This window comes from Oryctolagus cuniculus, chromosome 10 (genome assembly GCF_051225735.1).
Source record: "Oryctolagus cuniculus isolate XC-2025 breed Fujian yellow rabbit chromosome 10, ASM5122573v1, whole genome shotgun sequence".
NCBI lineage: Eukaryota > Metazoa > Chordata > Mammalia > Lagomorpha > Leporidae > Oryctolagus > Oryctolagus cuniculus.
This window is the reverse complement of record NC_142876.1, coordinates 4664198-4678990: the sequence shown is the minus strand read 5'-3', so window position 1 is coordinate 4678990 and position 14793 is coordinate 4664198. Positions and strand designations below refer to the sequence as shown.

At 50.6% G+C, this 14793-nt stretch overlaps 1 protein-coding gene across 1 annotated transcript in view; it reads right to left on the bottom strand.

Annotated features, from left to right (window-relative positions):
- Positions 1-14690, bottom strand: part of FBXO15 (F-box protein 15) — a 58827-nt gene extending 44137 nt beyond the window's left edge. Inside the window, exons 1-3 of the mRNA XM_051851101.3 lie at positions 14094-14690; positions 9684-9791; positions 4325-4429 (exon numbers count right to left, since the gene is read on the bottom strand). Coding sequence (XP_051707061.3) covers positions 4325-4429; positions 9684-9791; positions 14094-14410 — 530 coding nt within the window. The 5' untranslated portion in view covers positions 14411-14690. The remainder of the gene's footprint in view (positions 1-4324; positions 4430-9683; positions 9792-14093) is intronic.
- Positions 14691-14793: the final 103 nt, after the last annotated feature.

The window sequence follows — 14793 nt, the reverse complement described above, 5'->3', positions numbered from 1 at the left end:
TAAACAGTTTCCAAAATCCAAACACTTTCTTTTCTTTTTTTAATTATTTGAAAGGCATAGTTACAGAGAGAGAGAAAGAGAGAGAAACAGAGAGAGAGAGGGAGGGAGAGGGAGAGGGGGTGGGGGGAGAGGGAGAGAGAGAGAGAGATCCTCCATCCACAGGTTCATTCCCCAAATGGCCGCAATGGCTGGAGTTGGACCAGGCCAAAGTCAGGAGCCAGGAACTTCATTCCGATCTCCTACATTCCGATCTCCTCCTACAGCGGCCCAGGTATGCCATCTTCCAGTGTTTTCCCAGGCACATTAACAAGGAGCAGGACCAGAAGTTGAGCAGCCAGGACTCAAACAGGTGCCCATATGGGATGTGGGCACTGCAGGCATCAGCTTAACCCACTACACAACAGTGCTGGCCCCAACACTCTACTTCTTGATCCCCAAATTCTCCATCCTGTTACAAAGCTAAGACATATTTGAGGACAAAAGTATATTTATCAAATGACAGTCAACCAGGCTCAGAAAAATGTCAAACAAGTTGCTTGTAAAATGCAGCTTCCCAGAGCACATTGCAAATAAAACCGGCACGTGGTGACCCAGAGGCCACCTACTGCTCACCTCCCTGTCCCCACGCAGAGACTCAGGAGGCCTCCCCACTGATGGACCAGAATGGGGGGGGGGGGCCCCGCGGGGCACAGGGATCACCACTGTTCAAGGTGTTTCTCTTTAAGTCAACAGTGCAAGGTATGTTCCTGTTCTCTCTTGAGAAGCAATGCTTGGAAGGTATTTTTAACTTTTCACAGATGTTTATTGGTTATCCATTCAATGGTTATACATCTTCATATGAAGTCTCAGTATAAACTCAGACTGTGACAAACAGCACAATTAAACTGACACGATCGAGATGTATCCTTTGAAAAGAAATAGGTGTTAATTTTCATCCAAACCTTGGATTCTTAAAGGAAAACTTCCAAGAAAGTGGGGTGGGCACACAACAGCAAAGGCATGTAAAGAACAGCACTGGAGTCCTGGCCCCAAATCTGCCTGGAGGCCTGCTTCCTGCACCACCTTCACCCCTCACGGTGAAGTGGAGAGAGGTGATACTGGAGAAACGAAGAAACGTTTACCTGTATCAGCTTCCTGATTCCGACTCGATCCTGGAAGTGAAAACCTTCCAGACTGCTGCAGTTTTCAACACATGGTTGATTCCCTTCTCAAAAATTACCTTGCTGCATTTTGCTTTTGAAAACACCTTCTTAATTGGGCAATTAGGAAAGAGACACACAAAAACCGCTCTACAATCACTCAAAAGCTACGTTCAAGAACATGACCCAGCATTTCATCGATCCGTGCAGGCACACACTGACACAGATACATTAATGAAGATGGACCCACTAGCAGATTTTTTCCCATATGAGAAACTTCTTTTAAATTAAAGCACAAGGGGCAGGCATTTGGCACAGCAGTGAAGACACCATCTTGGACTTCCCAGGGTTAGAGCCACAGCTCCACTTCTGATCCAGCAGTGAAGACACCATCTTGGACTTCCCAGGGTTAGAGCCCCAGCTCCACTTCTGATCCAGCAGTGAAGACACCATCTTGGACTTCCCAGGGTTAGAGCCCCAGCTCCACTTCTGATCCAGCAGTGAAGACACCATCTTGGACTTCCCAGGGTTAGAGCCCCAGCTCCACTTCTGATCCAGCAGTGAAGACACCATCTTGGACTTCCCAGGGTTAGAGCCACAGCTCCACTTCTGATCCAGCAGTGAAGACACCATCTTGGACTTCCCAGGGTTAGAGCCCCAGCTCCACTTCTGATCCAGTTTCCTACAAATGTGCAGCCTGGGACACAGGGATGCACAGCTCAAGTGCTTGGCTCCCTGCCACCCATGTGGGAGACCTGAGTTCTGAGCTCCTGGCTTTGGCCTAGCCAAGCCCCAGCTGCTGTGGGCATTTGGGGTACAAACCAGTACATGAAAGATTCCCTCTCTTCAATTAACAAAAAATAAATAAATAAATAGACAAATAATAAAGGGCCTCCCCAACCAGGTAATGGCACATGTCCCCTTCTGAGTACGACAGCAGCTGAGGACATCTTCAGTGTGATCTGAAGGCATATTCTGGGCTTCTCACTTAAGCGGTAAACACCCAACATCAAAGCTACACTAGATGGTCAGTTCAGATTCCAGAGCAAGGGATTACAATCTTCAAAAATGCAGACTAGGGAATCCAGATTTCTTACACCTTCCCAGCTGGATCTGATGCCATCTTCTATGAACTGGCACACACCAGATAACATGTCCTGCCCATCGAGTCCCACGATTAAATAATAGCCCAGCCCTCTTTCCGCCATGCTGCATCTCCTTGTTTATTTGACAAAACCACCCTGTCTTTCCTCTTACCTTGATATTCCCTGGTTGATATGTTAGTTCTACGCACGATCAAGGTTAATCTGATCTTCTGATGTTGAATGGGAGGGGGCCAAAAAAGCCAGCACTTTCAGTTGCAGGCCACAAAGTGTTCACTGGGAGTGAGGAAGATTACAACCTCTCTCAACCCAACATAAACTTGTGAGTTGTAGGCAAAGATCACAGTGACCAAACAGAAGCAGAGTCTTCTCTGCTTTCCTCATGGCTCATTTCCTCATGTGAGCCTAGGTGACGGGAGTGACCCTCCGCCCCCGTGAGCCTAGGTGACGGGAGTGACCCTCCGCCCCCCTGTGAGCCTAGGTGACAGGAGTGACCCTCCGCCCCTGTGAGCCTGGGTGACGGGAGTGACCCTCTGCCCTGTGAGCCTGGGTGACGGGAGTGACCCTCCGCCCCGTGAGCCTGGGTGACAGGAGTGACCCTCCGCCCCGTGAGCCTGGGTGACGGGAGTGACCCTCCGCCCCTGTGAGCCTGGGTGACAGGAGTGACCCTCCGCCCCTGTGAGCCTAGGTGATGGGAGTGACCCTCCGCCCCTGTGAGCCTAGGTGACGGGAGTGACCCTCCACCCCTGTGAGCCTGGGTGACAGGAGTGACCCTCCGCCCCGTGAGCCTAGGTGACGGGAGTGACCCTCCACCCCTGTGAGCCTAGGTGACAGGAGTGACCCTCCGCCCCGTGAGCCTGGGTGACAGGAGTGACCCTCCACCCCGTGAGCCTAGGTGATGGGAGTGACCCTCCACCCCTGTGAGCCTAGGTGACAGGAGTGACCCTCCACCCCTGTGAGCCTAGGTGACGGGAGTGACCCTCCGCCCTGTGAGCCTGGGTGACAGGAGTGACCCTCCACCCCTGTGAGCCTGGGTGACAGGAGTGACCCTCCGCCCCGTGAGCCTAGGTGACGGGAGTGACCCTCCACCCCTGTGAGCCTGGGTGACAGGAGTGACCCTCCGCCCCGTGAGCCTAGGTGACAGGAGTGACCCTCCACCCCTGTGAGCCTAGGTGACAGGAGTGACCCTCCGCCCCTGTGAGCCTGGGTGACAGGAGTGACCCTCCACCCCTGTGAGCCTGGGTGACGGGGAGTGACCCTCCGCCCCTCTGCCTCCTGGGTCACTCTCTCCCCCACACCCCCTCTCTTCAGAAGTCTGAAAGGAGATGCTAAACACAAGTTCCCGAGCCCCATTCTGCTCCTTGTCTAGGATCTGTGTGCCTGCCTGCAGAGGGCATGCACCGCTCTGCAACCAGGCGCTGGAGTTCTAGAAGAGGGGCCCTGCAGTGCTGCTGAGACCAGGCGGGTGAGTCTGCCCAATTCTGCACGACGCAGCCAAGCTTCCTGGCTAACACACCAAAGTTGCCCCCTCCAACGGCTATGCCAATTTACAGGCTTGATCTTCTCATTATATGCAAAAAACATTCCTTCCTTTAAGCAAATAAATGCAGATATTTGAAGTATCATGTGATTACATGAAGCATTAGATACATCTCTTTATGTCCAAAATATTCTCAAAATTAATTATCTTAAATTTTTAAAAATGGCTAAGAAATTCTCCAGGTTTCACGACTTCTATCAGTCTGTCGTCAAAACACAAAAGAGAGGGTCCAGCAAGGAGGCACGGCAGATTAAGCCTCTGCCTGCAATGCCAGCAGCCCCTGTGGGCACTGGTTCAAATTCCACTTCTGATCCACCTCCCTACAATGTGCCTGGGAAAGCATAGGAAGATGGCCCAAGTCTTTGGGCCCCTGCAACCACATGGGAGTGAACAAGTGGATGGAAGATCGATCGATCTCTCTCAACTCTGCCTTTCAAATAAATAAATGAATCTTTAAAAAAGAAAGAGAAAGAAAGAGAGAGAGAAGAAGAGGGAGAGGGAGGAAGGGAGGGAGGGCAGGACCACACAACAGAGAGGCTTACTTGTCATTGGCCAGATGATAAAAGCGCCTGCTTACACATCCAATGCACAGCAAACTTACAGCATCCAGGTAGGAAAGTATCTTCAACAAGATTTCTGAAGGCATTCTGAGAGAGGGGAGAGAAGCAGCAACATTAACAAGTGCATACTCTACAAATGACCCAGAAAACCACTGGCTGCAGGCCCTCCTGCACAGAAGGCAAGCTGTGCCCTCGTCTTCAATTATTTTCTTCATTGATAGCTTCTGGTATCACAATTCTTGTGACTGAAACCAATAAAGACACCCGAGAGTAAAAGAGCTAACTCCCCTCGCGTCTAAGTCACGCGCACACAGCCTGATCAGCAGCAGGACCTCACTGCCGTCTCATAGAAGTGTGGGCTCTCCTCTGGTGAGATAAAGACAGACACAACCACTCTTAGCTGTGACAGAAACACAGGACCACCCCTCACCACCAGCAGCAAACGAAAGAGTAAGTGGGGTGGGAAGTGGGATTATCGCCCCACCACGCCCCCTCTTGGATGCCCTCACACTTTTGGTCATTTGCTTCTTCTAGGGGCTCATGGAGACACTAAACCCACAAAGTTTCCTGAAGTGTCTTTTGCATTCATGTGATTAAGTAAATATGATGCTGAGATGTGTCCTCAATATTTCATCTATTGCAATGATCTTAAAATTCTGTAAAATAGGGGCCGGTGCTGTGGCACAGTGGGTAAAGCTGCCCCTGCAGTACCAGGATCCCAGATGGGCACCAATTCAAGTCCCGGCTGCTCCACTTCCAGTCCAGCTCTCTGCTATGGCCTGGGAAAGCAGTGTAGGATCGCCCAAGAGCTTGGAGCCATGTACCCGCGTGGGAGACCTGGAGGAGGCTCCTGGCTCCTGGCTTCAGATTGGCCCAGCTCTGGCCACTGAGTCCAACTGGGGAGTGAACCAGTGGATCAAAGTCCTTCCTTGCTCTCTACCTCTGCCTCCCTGTAACTCTGCCTTTCAAATAAATAAAGAAAAAAGAAAAAAATTCTGTAAAATATACTAAAAATCTGAAAGTGCCCGTAAAGCACTACTAATGTTATTAGTCAGAAGGGGCATTTATGCACCTTGATGAGCTCCAGCAAAAGGGAGAAGGAAGAGGAAGCCCCCCAAGACTGGAGCAAGAGTTGAGGGGAAGGGGTCCAGGGAGAAAGGCCTGAGGGGAAAATCCTTTTATCAATTTAAAATGGCTTGCCCATTCTCTACTTGTGATTTTAATGATTTTTTTGTTTATGATGCGAATCAGATTATCAACATGTCATACAGAAATAACCAGTTACAAATTTTGAGAATATTAATAATAACCTGAGTCATCACAAAAAGGATGATCAACGTCACACCTATTTGTGATATGCCACTACCAAGTGCCACAACTGACCAAAACTGAGATATTTGGCCAAGACCTGCAGACAGTCTAAACAAGCAGCTCTGCTTGGGTATTAGTTAAATGTCTCTCCCCAGATGAACTCTCTTACGGTCAGAGTCAATCAATTAGATGCTTTGAATAAGAAACAGTCCCCGATACTAAAGACAGCAAAGTTAAAAAAAAAAAAAAAAAACAGGTTTTTGGGGATTATTTGTACTATGCACTGCATACCGTTTTTCTCTTTTAACTATTTCACAAGCATTGTTTTTTTAAAATTATATATATATGTGTGTACATATATATATACTTGACAGATAGAGTTAGACAGTGAGAGAGAGAGACAGAAAGAAAGGTCTGCCACGTGGGTGCAGGGGCCCAAGCACTTGGGCCATCCTCTACTGCCTTCCTGGGCCACAGCAGAGAGCTGAACTGAAAGAGGACCAACCAGGACTAGAACCCGGCGCCCATATGGGATGCTGGTGCCACAGGTGGAGGATTAACAAGTGAGCCACGGCGCCAGCCCCCATAATTTTTTTTTAATCAGTGTAATTAAAGAAAACTTAAGAGTTAAGACTTAAAGGCAACATTTCAGAAAGGTATGCAGCAACTAGAAGAAATATGTAACTGGAAAAATCCTACTGAAGACAGGCATTAGACAGGATTTTTTACCTCCCTAGCCACCAGACTAAGACAACAAAAAGGCTTCACTTTCTGCGACTTTAGCTATAGAGAAAATTTCTAAAGTCAAAACAACCGTTTTCTATGTTTTCAAAGACATTCTCTCCTTTCGTTTGAAAGGCAAAGAGAGCAAAAGAGAGAGAGCTCCCATCTGTTAGTTCTCTCTTTAAATGCTCACAACAGCTGAGTATGGAAGGGCCAAAGCTGTGAGTCTGGAACGCAATCCAGGTCTCGCACAAAAGTGGCAGGAGCCCACCCATCTGGGCCACCACTGTTGCCTCCAATGGTCTGCACTGGCAGGAAGCTGGAGTCAGGGGTCAGGGCCAGGAGCTAAAACCCGGCTTAAGAATGCCAACATCTTAACCCCTAGGCCAAATGCCTACCCCTCCAAGATTGTTTTAAGTTATTATTCCTGGAGCTGGCACTGTGGCATAGCAGGTAAAGCCTCTGCCTGCAGAGCCAGCATCCCTTATGGGCGCTGGTTTGAGACTCAGCTGCTCTACTTCCTATCCAGCTCTCTTCTGTGGCCGGGGAAAACAGTAGAAGATGTCCCAAGTTCTTGAGCCCCTGCACTCACATGGGAGGCCCAGAAGAAGCTCCTGGCTCCTGGCTTCAGCCATTGTGGCCATCTGGGGAAGGAAACAGCGGATGGAAGACCTCTCTCTCTCTCTCTGCCTCTGCCTGTCTGTAACTCTGCCTTTCAAACAAAATAAATAAAAAAATAAATAAATCTTTTTATAAAAAAGTTACTGTTCTTAAGGGTTCCTTGAAGTTGGTATAATCAACACTTATGCCATGCTGGGTTACTTTCTGTTGCACTGTATTATTCCCAATTTCACATAATTATTGGGGTAAGGACAGGAAATGACGGTGAGGAAAGGAACAAGGGAAAGTGAGAGGCTGAACAGTCATAGACTTAGAATGTCAGAGCAAGGAAAACTGTTTCAGGCCAGCAGGCTTCCCTGTTGTTAAAGTTAAAGTGGTTGGTACACATTCGTTCTCAGTAGTATGTGAAATCACAGATGAACACGACCTTGTCCCTGTTTCATGTCGTGGGTCCGTGCCAACCTGCGTGCACTTACCGTCCTACCCCGCCCCACTTCCAGGACAGAACAACCACTTCCTCCCGTCACACCAGCTGTGCCTTGGTCCCCAGTGTCCCCAAGCTCTTCAGCCTCCATTCGCACATCACCCTCGGCATCATTCACATCAGCCCCAGAACACCGCATGCTAACACTGTCCTCTCCCCTTGGTCTTGCCACCCCAATCGCTCCAGCTACCACACAGCTTCTACGCTCCCTTCGCTGCCATACCTCTGGGAAAAGAAAAAAAAAACTTAACTCCACCCACTGCCTCCACATCCATGCCTCCTACTGTCTGCTTTTCACATTTCAGTGTGAAATATCACACACACAGAGCTACAAACATAAGCACCCAGTCCATTCCAGTCTATGGTCTGAACAGCTCTGAGGTTGCCCCATCTTCCCGGCCACCAAGCCCTCCACTGCCTCCTGCCACTCGCCCTCTCTAGGCAGCAGGGGACTGACCACCCCGGTCCATGCAGCAGCTGTCTCTCATGGCTCACACAACGGCCCCTCTTCTTGATTTCTTCCAGCTCATGGGTGTTCCCTGGCTCCTCGGTCGCTTCTCAATGACCTCATTCCCCCAGCTTGCTCCTGAGCCTCCGCTGGTCTCGTTGCTACCTGCTGTCCACCCCAGCCACCTCCCTGAGTGCTCACTCCCGTCAGAACCCGCCCCAGACTAGACTAGATGCATCCTTCTTTGCACACGTCCCAGCCATCTCAGCAGTCACAAGTCCAAAGCCATTATTGTGACCCTCTCCTCTGCCCCTACCCCAACTGCTCTCCATCCCCAGCTGCACCCCAACGTGCACATCTGCTCACGCCAACAGTTGGGGATTTCTACCCATGTCTGTTTTCTCCTCCCACCTCCATCTTACTCATGAATGAGTGGTGTCAGCCACACTCCCCACATACATCTCAAATCTGCCCATGTCTCTCCTTCTCCCTTCCTTCTACAGATGAGTGCCAGGTAAACAAGCTAACTTTAGAAATCAAATTACATCACACCGTGATATAATAAAGCCCAAACTCCACCCCGTGGTCCGGCAGTCCCTCTCCCACCATGCCCTGTCTGCCCAGTGGCCCTGCCCTACGGCCTTGGAGCTCCCGACTCGCCCTCTGCTGTCCCCTCTCTGGTACGCTCCTCCCCACCAAGCTCCTCAATCTCAGTTGTCTGCTCATCTTACATGTCTCCTCCTCAGAGAGAAGTCCTTCCTCACCAGCCTACCACACTACCATGGAATATGGAATCCACTGTTTTCCTGACACTATGTATTCCAATTAAGAATCAGCTATTTTTTTAATCTGCCCCTCCACGAGACCACTAGCTTTATGAAACCACATGTGAGTGGTGGTCATAACACCAAGCACAGGAGGGATGAATGAAATGGACACATATCTGCTCTACTTCTCATATGGCACATTGCACAACCTTCTATTTGCAAAGTGTAGTTTTTTAAGCTTAAATGAATATTCTTATTTTTCAGCTTCTTTCTAAAGCACGCTAAAATATGTACATAGTCGTGCATACACTGTTAGTGCAGCTAGTGATGATCTCTTGCTCAATGCCCCACGCTTGGAAGAAGGCAACTTATGTTTGTATTTCTCTTCTATCAGCTATGGGGGGGGCCTCCCTAGAGTAACAGCGACTTTCCAGAGCTCCACTTGACGCTTAGAATACAGTCGGTGTGCCCTGCTACCACAGCACACATCTCCGGGCGTCTCAGCATCAATTTCAAACAATAATTTTTGAAAGAAAAAGAAACAGCTCCACAGGTCTAGGTGCTGGGGGCCGCAGTATGAAATCTTGCCATGGAAAAACGGGTCCTCAAAATACAGAAAGTTAGAAACCAAGAGGGCTCTTGAGCTTTTAAGAAAACACATTTTAATCTTCTTTCTTCTTTCTCAAGTGTCTTCAGCAATTGAAAAGTGAGTAATTCTGAAGAACATTTTAATAAAAGGACAATTCAATTTACTTGTCACAGAAGTTTAGCTTCATAAAACTACTCTAATAAGAACAGTGACAGGCTCATGACTCACTTCAAACTTTCCGTGTTATGCATTCAGCCCACGCACGCCTATTCTTGGAGAGCTCAGAACAGCATTATGTACAAAGCATTATTAACTTTCTCTGATAACCCCATGCCTGGAGCGCACACACCTCCACCCAGCCCGGCTCCACCCAGAGTGAGGCTGCCTCTGCTACTTACCTCGCCAGGGACACAGGGCAGCCAGAGGACCTCTCACAGTGCTGTGTGTGCCTGGCACAGGGTCTTCCAGCAGCGCGGCCCACAGCGAATCTGACCCCTGGTCCCTTTCTGAAAGTAAATGTGAGAAACTGAAATCACACAATCAGTCAATGAGGTGAATTATCTGTTCCCCTCTACAAAATCCTAAGGGATTCATAAACGCCAAAGATTTCGCAGAACTTCACCTATGCAAAGCAAGCAGGCATGGAGAAGAAGGAAGGAGTGGGTTGTAAACTAGTGTTTGGAGGAAGCAAACCTGAAGACTGGGCTTACTCCGATGTGTTCTCAACCTAAGGTAAATACCTACTCTCACTGTGGGCTGGCAGTAGGTCAACCAGGTGCTGTAAAATACATTTACGGGAACAAAAAGGACAACTGGTAAACCATAGTGATTGGCCAGCTTGATAATACAACAGAGGCCTGGAAGACTGCACTGATGGAATTCCTCTAACCTGCAGATTTGCGAACTAGAACTGTCAACAACTGACAGCCACAGCTCTGCTGCCTTAGAGGGGCAAGGACCAGCTCCTACTCAGGCTTTGGCAGCCAGAGCCACAGGAGCACCAAATATTCACCCACAGTTTTCTCACCGTCTAATACCTCACTCTCAATGGAGTCTACGTACACTGACCATCATCTTATTTGGCCATGTGTAAAGCAATAGTGCGCCTTACAGACTAACAGCCTTTCAGATTCAGTGCAATAGGGTATGATACTGTTTGCAGTTAGTCCTTTTCAGTTTCAGAAAATAAACTTCTGTTGAGGCCGACCCTCAAGTGCAGGGATGCTCAACGGTGGTCTGGAGGGGATCTGGAGACACAGAAAGTCACGTGGCCACAGCCTCTCACTCCTGCGCAGTAACCCCCGGGGACAGCACCCCGCGGCTGTGCCCTGTGGAAAGTTTGCTAGTTGCTTCTTTAAGCACTGTCCAAAACACAGGTATCAGTTATTGATCCACCTGCCACGCTGCATGGTGTCTGAGAAACTCCAAACCACAGTTTCCATCACCCACACACTGGGTTCCCCAGCACCACTGCTAGGATTATGTAATTTGCTCACCAAAAGTCTCTCCACCTTTGGCTTTCCTGCCAGGCTGATCCCCAGATGCATTTAATCTAACACTCAAAAAGGATGTAGACAACAACCAGGGGCCACAGAACTCTGACGGTGAGGTAAGTAACTCTCTGGGAGTTGATGCACGAAATTCACACAGAATAGATCTTAACGGAAGCTGGCTGTTAGTGCCAAGAAAAACACAACCTGCTGGTACAAGGCACAGACACTGAAAGGGGAGCCCTTGCGCAAGGCCTCAGCTGACCACACAACAGCCTGGCCTAACACCTACTGCCCACATGGTGCACTGAGATACATATACACCAATAAGCACCAAGTCACCCAGCAGTGCCCATCTGTCATTCTCAGCAACAATCCCCCGTGTGCTTGTAAGCAAGTAGAAAATGGATTTCTCTTTCCTTGGTAGATTTTTCCTCTCTTTGGAACAAGAATGGCTGACGCACAATAACCCCTCCATAAACATTAGTGATCATCTGAGTAAGACTCAGTAAGGTAAACTTTTCCAGATCCTGAGGGGAGGAAAAATGCTGGCCACACATGCGTGCCTTGCATAAAGTACTGGATTTTTTTTTATTTTTTTTTGGTCTCATCTGACTCTCTAGCCAACGTTTTCAAGTTAGGCAAGACCAATGTGCTCTGCAGAACAGGACGGAACAGAGAAGACAGGAAGAGACGCAAACGTGGAGCTGTGCAGTGCTGCCCCTACAGCAGTCTACCTGTCACGTATTCACGCACGGCTTTCTAAACAAAGATTTCCACAGCAGAAAAGCTCCTCCGTTGGCCCTCACAAAAAGCAATCAGAAGGAAAACAGAATTCCCAAACTGGATTGCTTCCGAGGCTGCCTTAGCAAGTACCATGAACCAGTGGCTTAGAACAGAAACTAATCGCCTCCTGCAGTCCCAACACATGAAGGAGGATGAGGCCGGTGTTAAAGCACTTACCGCATTGCCTTATTTTCCCGCAATCAACACAGATCTCCTAAGTAACTGGCACTCAGCCTCACACGGGGCACTCATGTGCCACATCACAATGTCTGGCTTCAATCCCCGGCTCCAGTTTCAGATGTTAGCTACCCAACAACACAGCCCAGAGAGGCAGGGGAGGGGGGGTCCCTGACACCCACGTGGAAGGCCTAGGTTAAATCCCCAGCTCCAGGCTTCAGACGCCAGCTTCCCACGGACACAGCCCTGAGAGGCGGGGGGGCCGGGGGAGGTTGAGGGGGTGTCACCCACGTGGAAGGCCTAGGTTAAAACCCCAGCTCCAGGCTTCAGACGCCAGCTTCCCACGGACACAGCCCTGAGAGGCAGGGGGTGGGGGGAGGTTGAGGGGGTGTCACCCACGTGGAAGGCCTAGGTTAAAACCCCAGCTCCAGGCTTCAGACGCCAGCTTCCCACGGACACAGCCCTGAGAGGCGGGGGGTGGGGCGAGGTTTGGGGGGTGTCACCCACGTAGAAGGCCTAGGTTAAAACCCCAGCTCCAGCTTCCCAGGGACACAGCCCAGAGAGGCAGGGCGGGTAGGTCCCTGACACCCACATGGAAGGGCTAGGTTAAATTCCCAGCTCTGGGCTTCACTTCTGGCCTTTGTGACCATTTGGGGAGTGAACCAGCAGATGGTAGAGAGCACTCATGCTCATTCTCTCTCCCTCTCTCTGCCTCTCAAATGAATTTTTAAATGAAAATTAGTTACAGTAGGTCACAGAGTCCCTCATTTCACAGGTTCGAAGACTAAGGCTCCAATTCGACAAATTAAAAGGACCTGCTTAAGAGACCCAAGACAGAGGCAGCCAGCCCCCAAGACCTCCACTCCTACTCATGCCACCATGATAAGATCATGAATCTTATCAACATAACTTTCAGCATTACTGAAATCCTATCTTTAATGCCTCTATAAAGTAAACCAGCTACACACTTCCGAGGGCCACACACTCAGCACATCAGGAAGTCCCATGCCCAGCCTCTGGCACACTTGTGTCTACAGAACACACACTGATAGACTAAAATAACACTGAGCTTGAAAACCCCTTTTTAAGGGTCAAATCTTCACCTAATAGTTTTAAATAAGTCCAGTAGTTTAAAAATGTTAACTTCTGTGCCTTATTTTAATCTCACAACGAAAATAAATTAGACCAAGTTCAATTTAAGCTGATATGCTTTTTGCTATACTTAGCTTGTGATATTTATATCACGTTATGTAAAAAAGGAACCACTGACTCCTTATTAACATGTAATGTTGCAGAGATATTAAAAATAACCGCCTTTTAAACCACAGTCGAGCATCCTAATTGGGGCAGCTGATTTTTCTTTGCCAGAAGGAAATGTACACAGCCCTGAGTCACAGGTCGAAATGCAGGCTTCCATGACAGGCCTCTGTCAGGGCTCCCGAAATCCACTATCCCACCAGGAAGTGCACCGGCTTACTGAGGAAAAAGAGACTCATCACTCCAGAGCCCCATGTAAAGACCAGTTTTAGTAACACTGGCAAACTGATTTAAAGTTCAAGTGCCCTATTTAAATTCCAATCTTTCTCTCCTACCTAATTCTACATAACAGAACTTTTGCTAGTACTGTTACCGCCTTGTCACAGGCTGGTGGCACGCCTGGCGTTACAGCTCTTCCATCAAGAACGATGAGGAACAGGGTTGTGACCTGCAAACACGGTTCCTGGGGACACTGAGCCTGGAGGCCACGGAACCCAGCCCTGGAGACTGGGGTGGGGGCTTGAATAGCTCGGCCAGGACCAATCCTTGTCTACACTTCACGTTTGGCTATCAGAAGGCAGAATGCGCAGGGCTCCTGTTATCTATCAAGTAGGGGAGCCTGGGGAGACCATCACCGCCGGCCCTGGGCAGGGGCGGGGGACGGGAACAGCTCGGGGAAGAGGCCGGAGGCAGACGCGGCATCCAGCCCCCGGCCCCTACCCCACCCCGGGGAGTCCAGGCCCAAGAGACCCCAGGAACACAGACCAGAGGACGAGCCTGCCGTCGCCCCGTGCACGAGGCGGGATGCGCCCTCGGAACCCTAGGGCCCTGAAAAGACGAGACTTCGGGGCGGGGGTCCCAAGATGTGGGCGGGGGCCAACCGCGTCCCGGGACGCACGACACCAGGACCTGACCCCGGACACTGCACTGCTTGTACCACAACCTGGAGCGCCCGCAAGTCCAGGACAAAGCGGCTGTCCCGCGTGAAACAGCCCGTGGAATAAAAACACGCGTGGGAGAGCCGAGGGGCGGGGCCAGGGACACTCGAAGGCTTCCCGAGCCGCGGAGCCCCCACCCGCGGTTCCCCCCGACCGTCACCTAAGCCCCGAAGGCCCTGGGCACCGCGCGGCCTCCCCAGGGTTCTCGCAAGCCGACCCCCGGCCGCGCAGGGGCCAGTACAGAGCCTGGAGGCCAAGCCAGTGCTGCTGCAGGAGCCGACCGCGTCCGGTCGCCATGGAGACCCGGAGTCCCGCCCCGGGCGCGTGCGCAGAGCGTAGAGAGGCGGCGCGTGCGCAGTCCCCGGACACGCCCCCTTGGGGCGCCACCGCTTCCGGTGCGGCGTTCTGGGCGCTTCCGCGTCCCGCTCTTTCCCACGCCCCCGACGTTCCGACGCCGAGGACGCCCCTCAGGAGCATGCTCCGTGAGCTCCACTTGCTGTGTACTGTGTGGCAAACTCTTAAGAAAAAACTGAATTCTGGAGATGCGGGAACTACAGCCTCGGCCTGTACGGGCCCGCAACGCCACAGTCGGACGGATGTCCCAGTGTTCAGTCCTGTCTAGAAGAGTCAGGAAAACGCGAGTTGTAGGTTCCTCTTTTTAAACTTCGGGTTGGACCGTGCAGAGACCGAAGCAGGAATTCCTCACTAGCGCGGCCCCGCCCTCCTGTACTTGAAGGACGAGCGGCGCATGCGTCCCGCGCAGAGCGTCTGGGAGCCTTGAGAAGGCCGACGCGCCCGAGCGCCTTGCATTGTGGGAGTTGTAGTCCTTTTCTCGCCTTCCGCGCCCTGCGGCTGCGTTA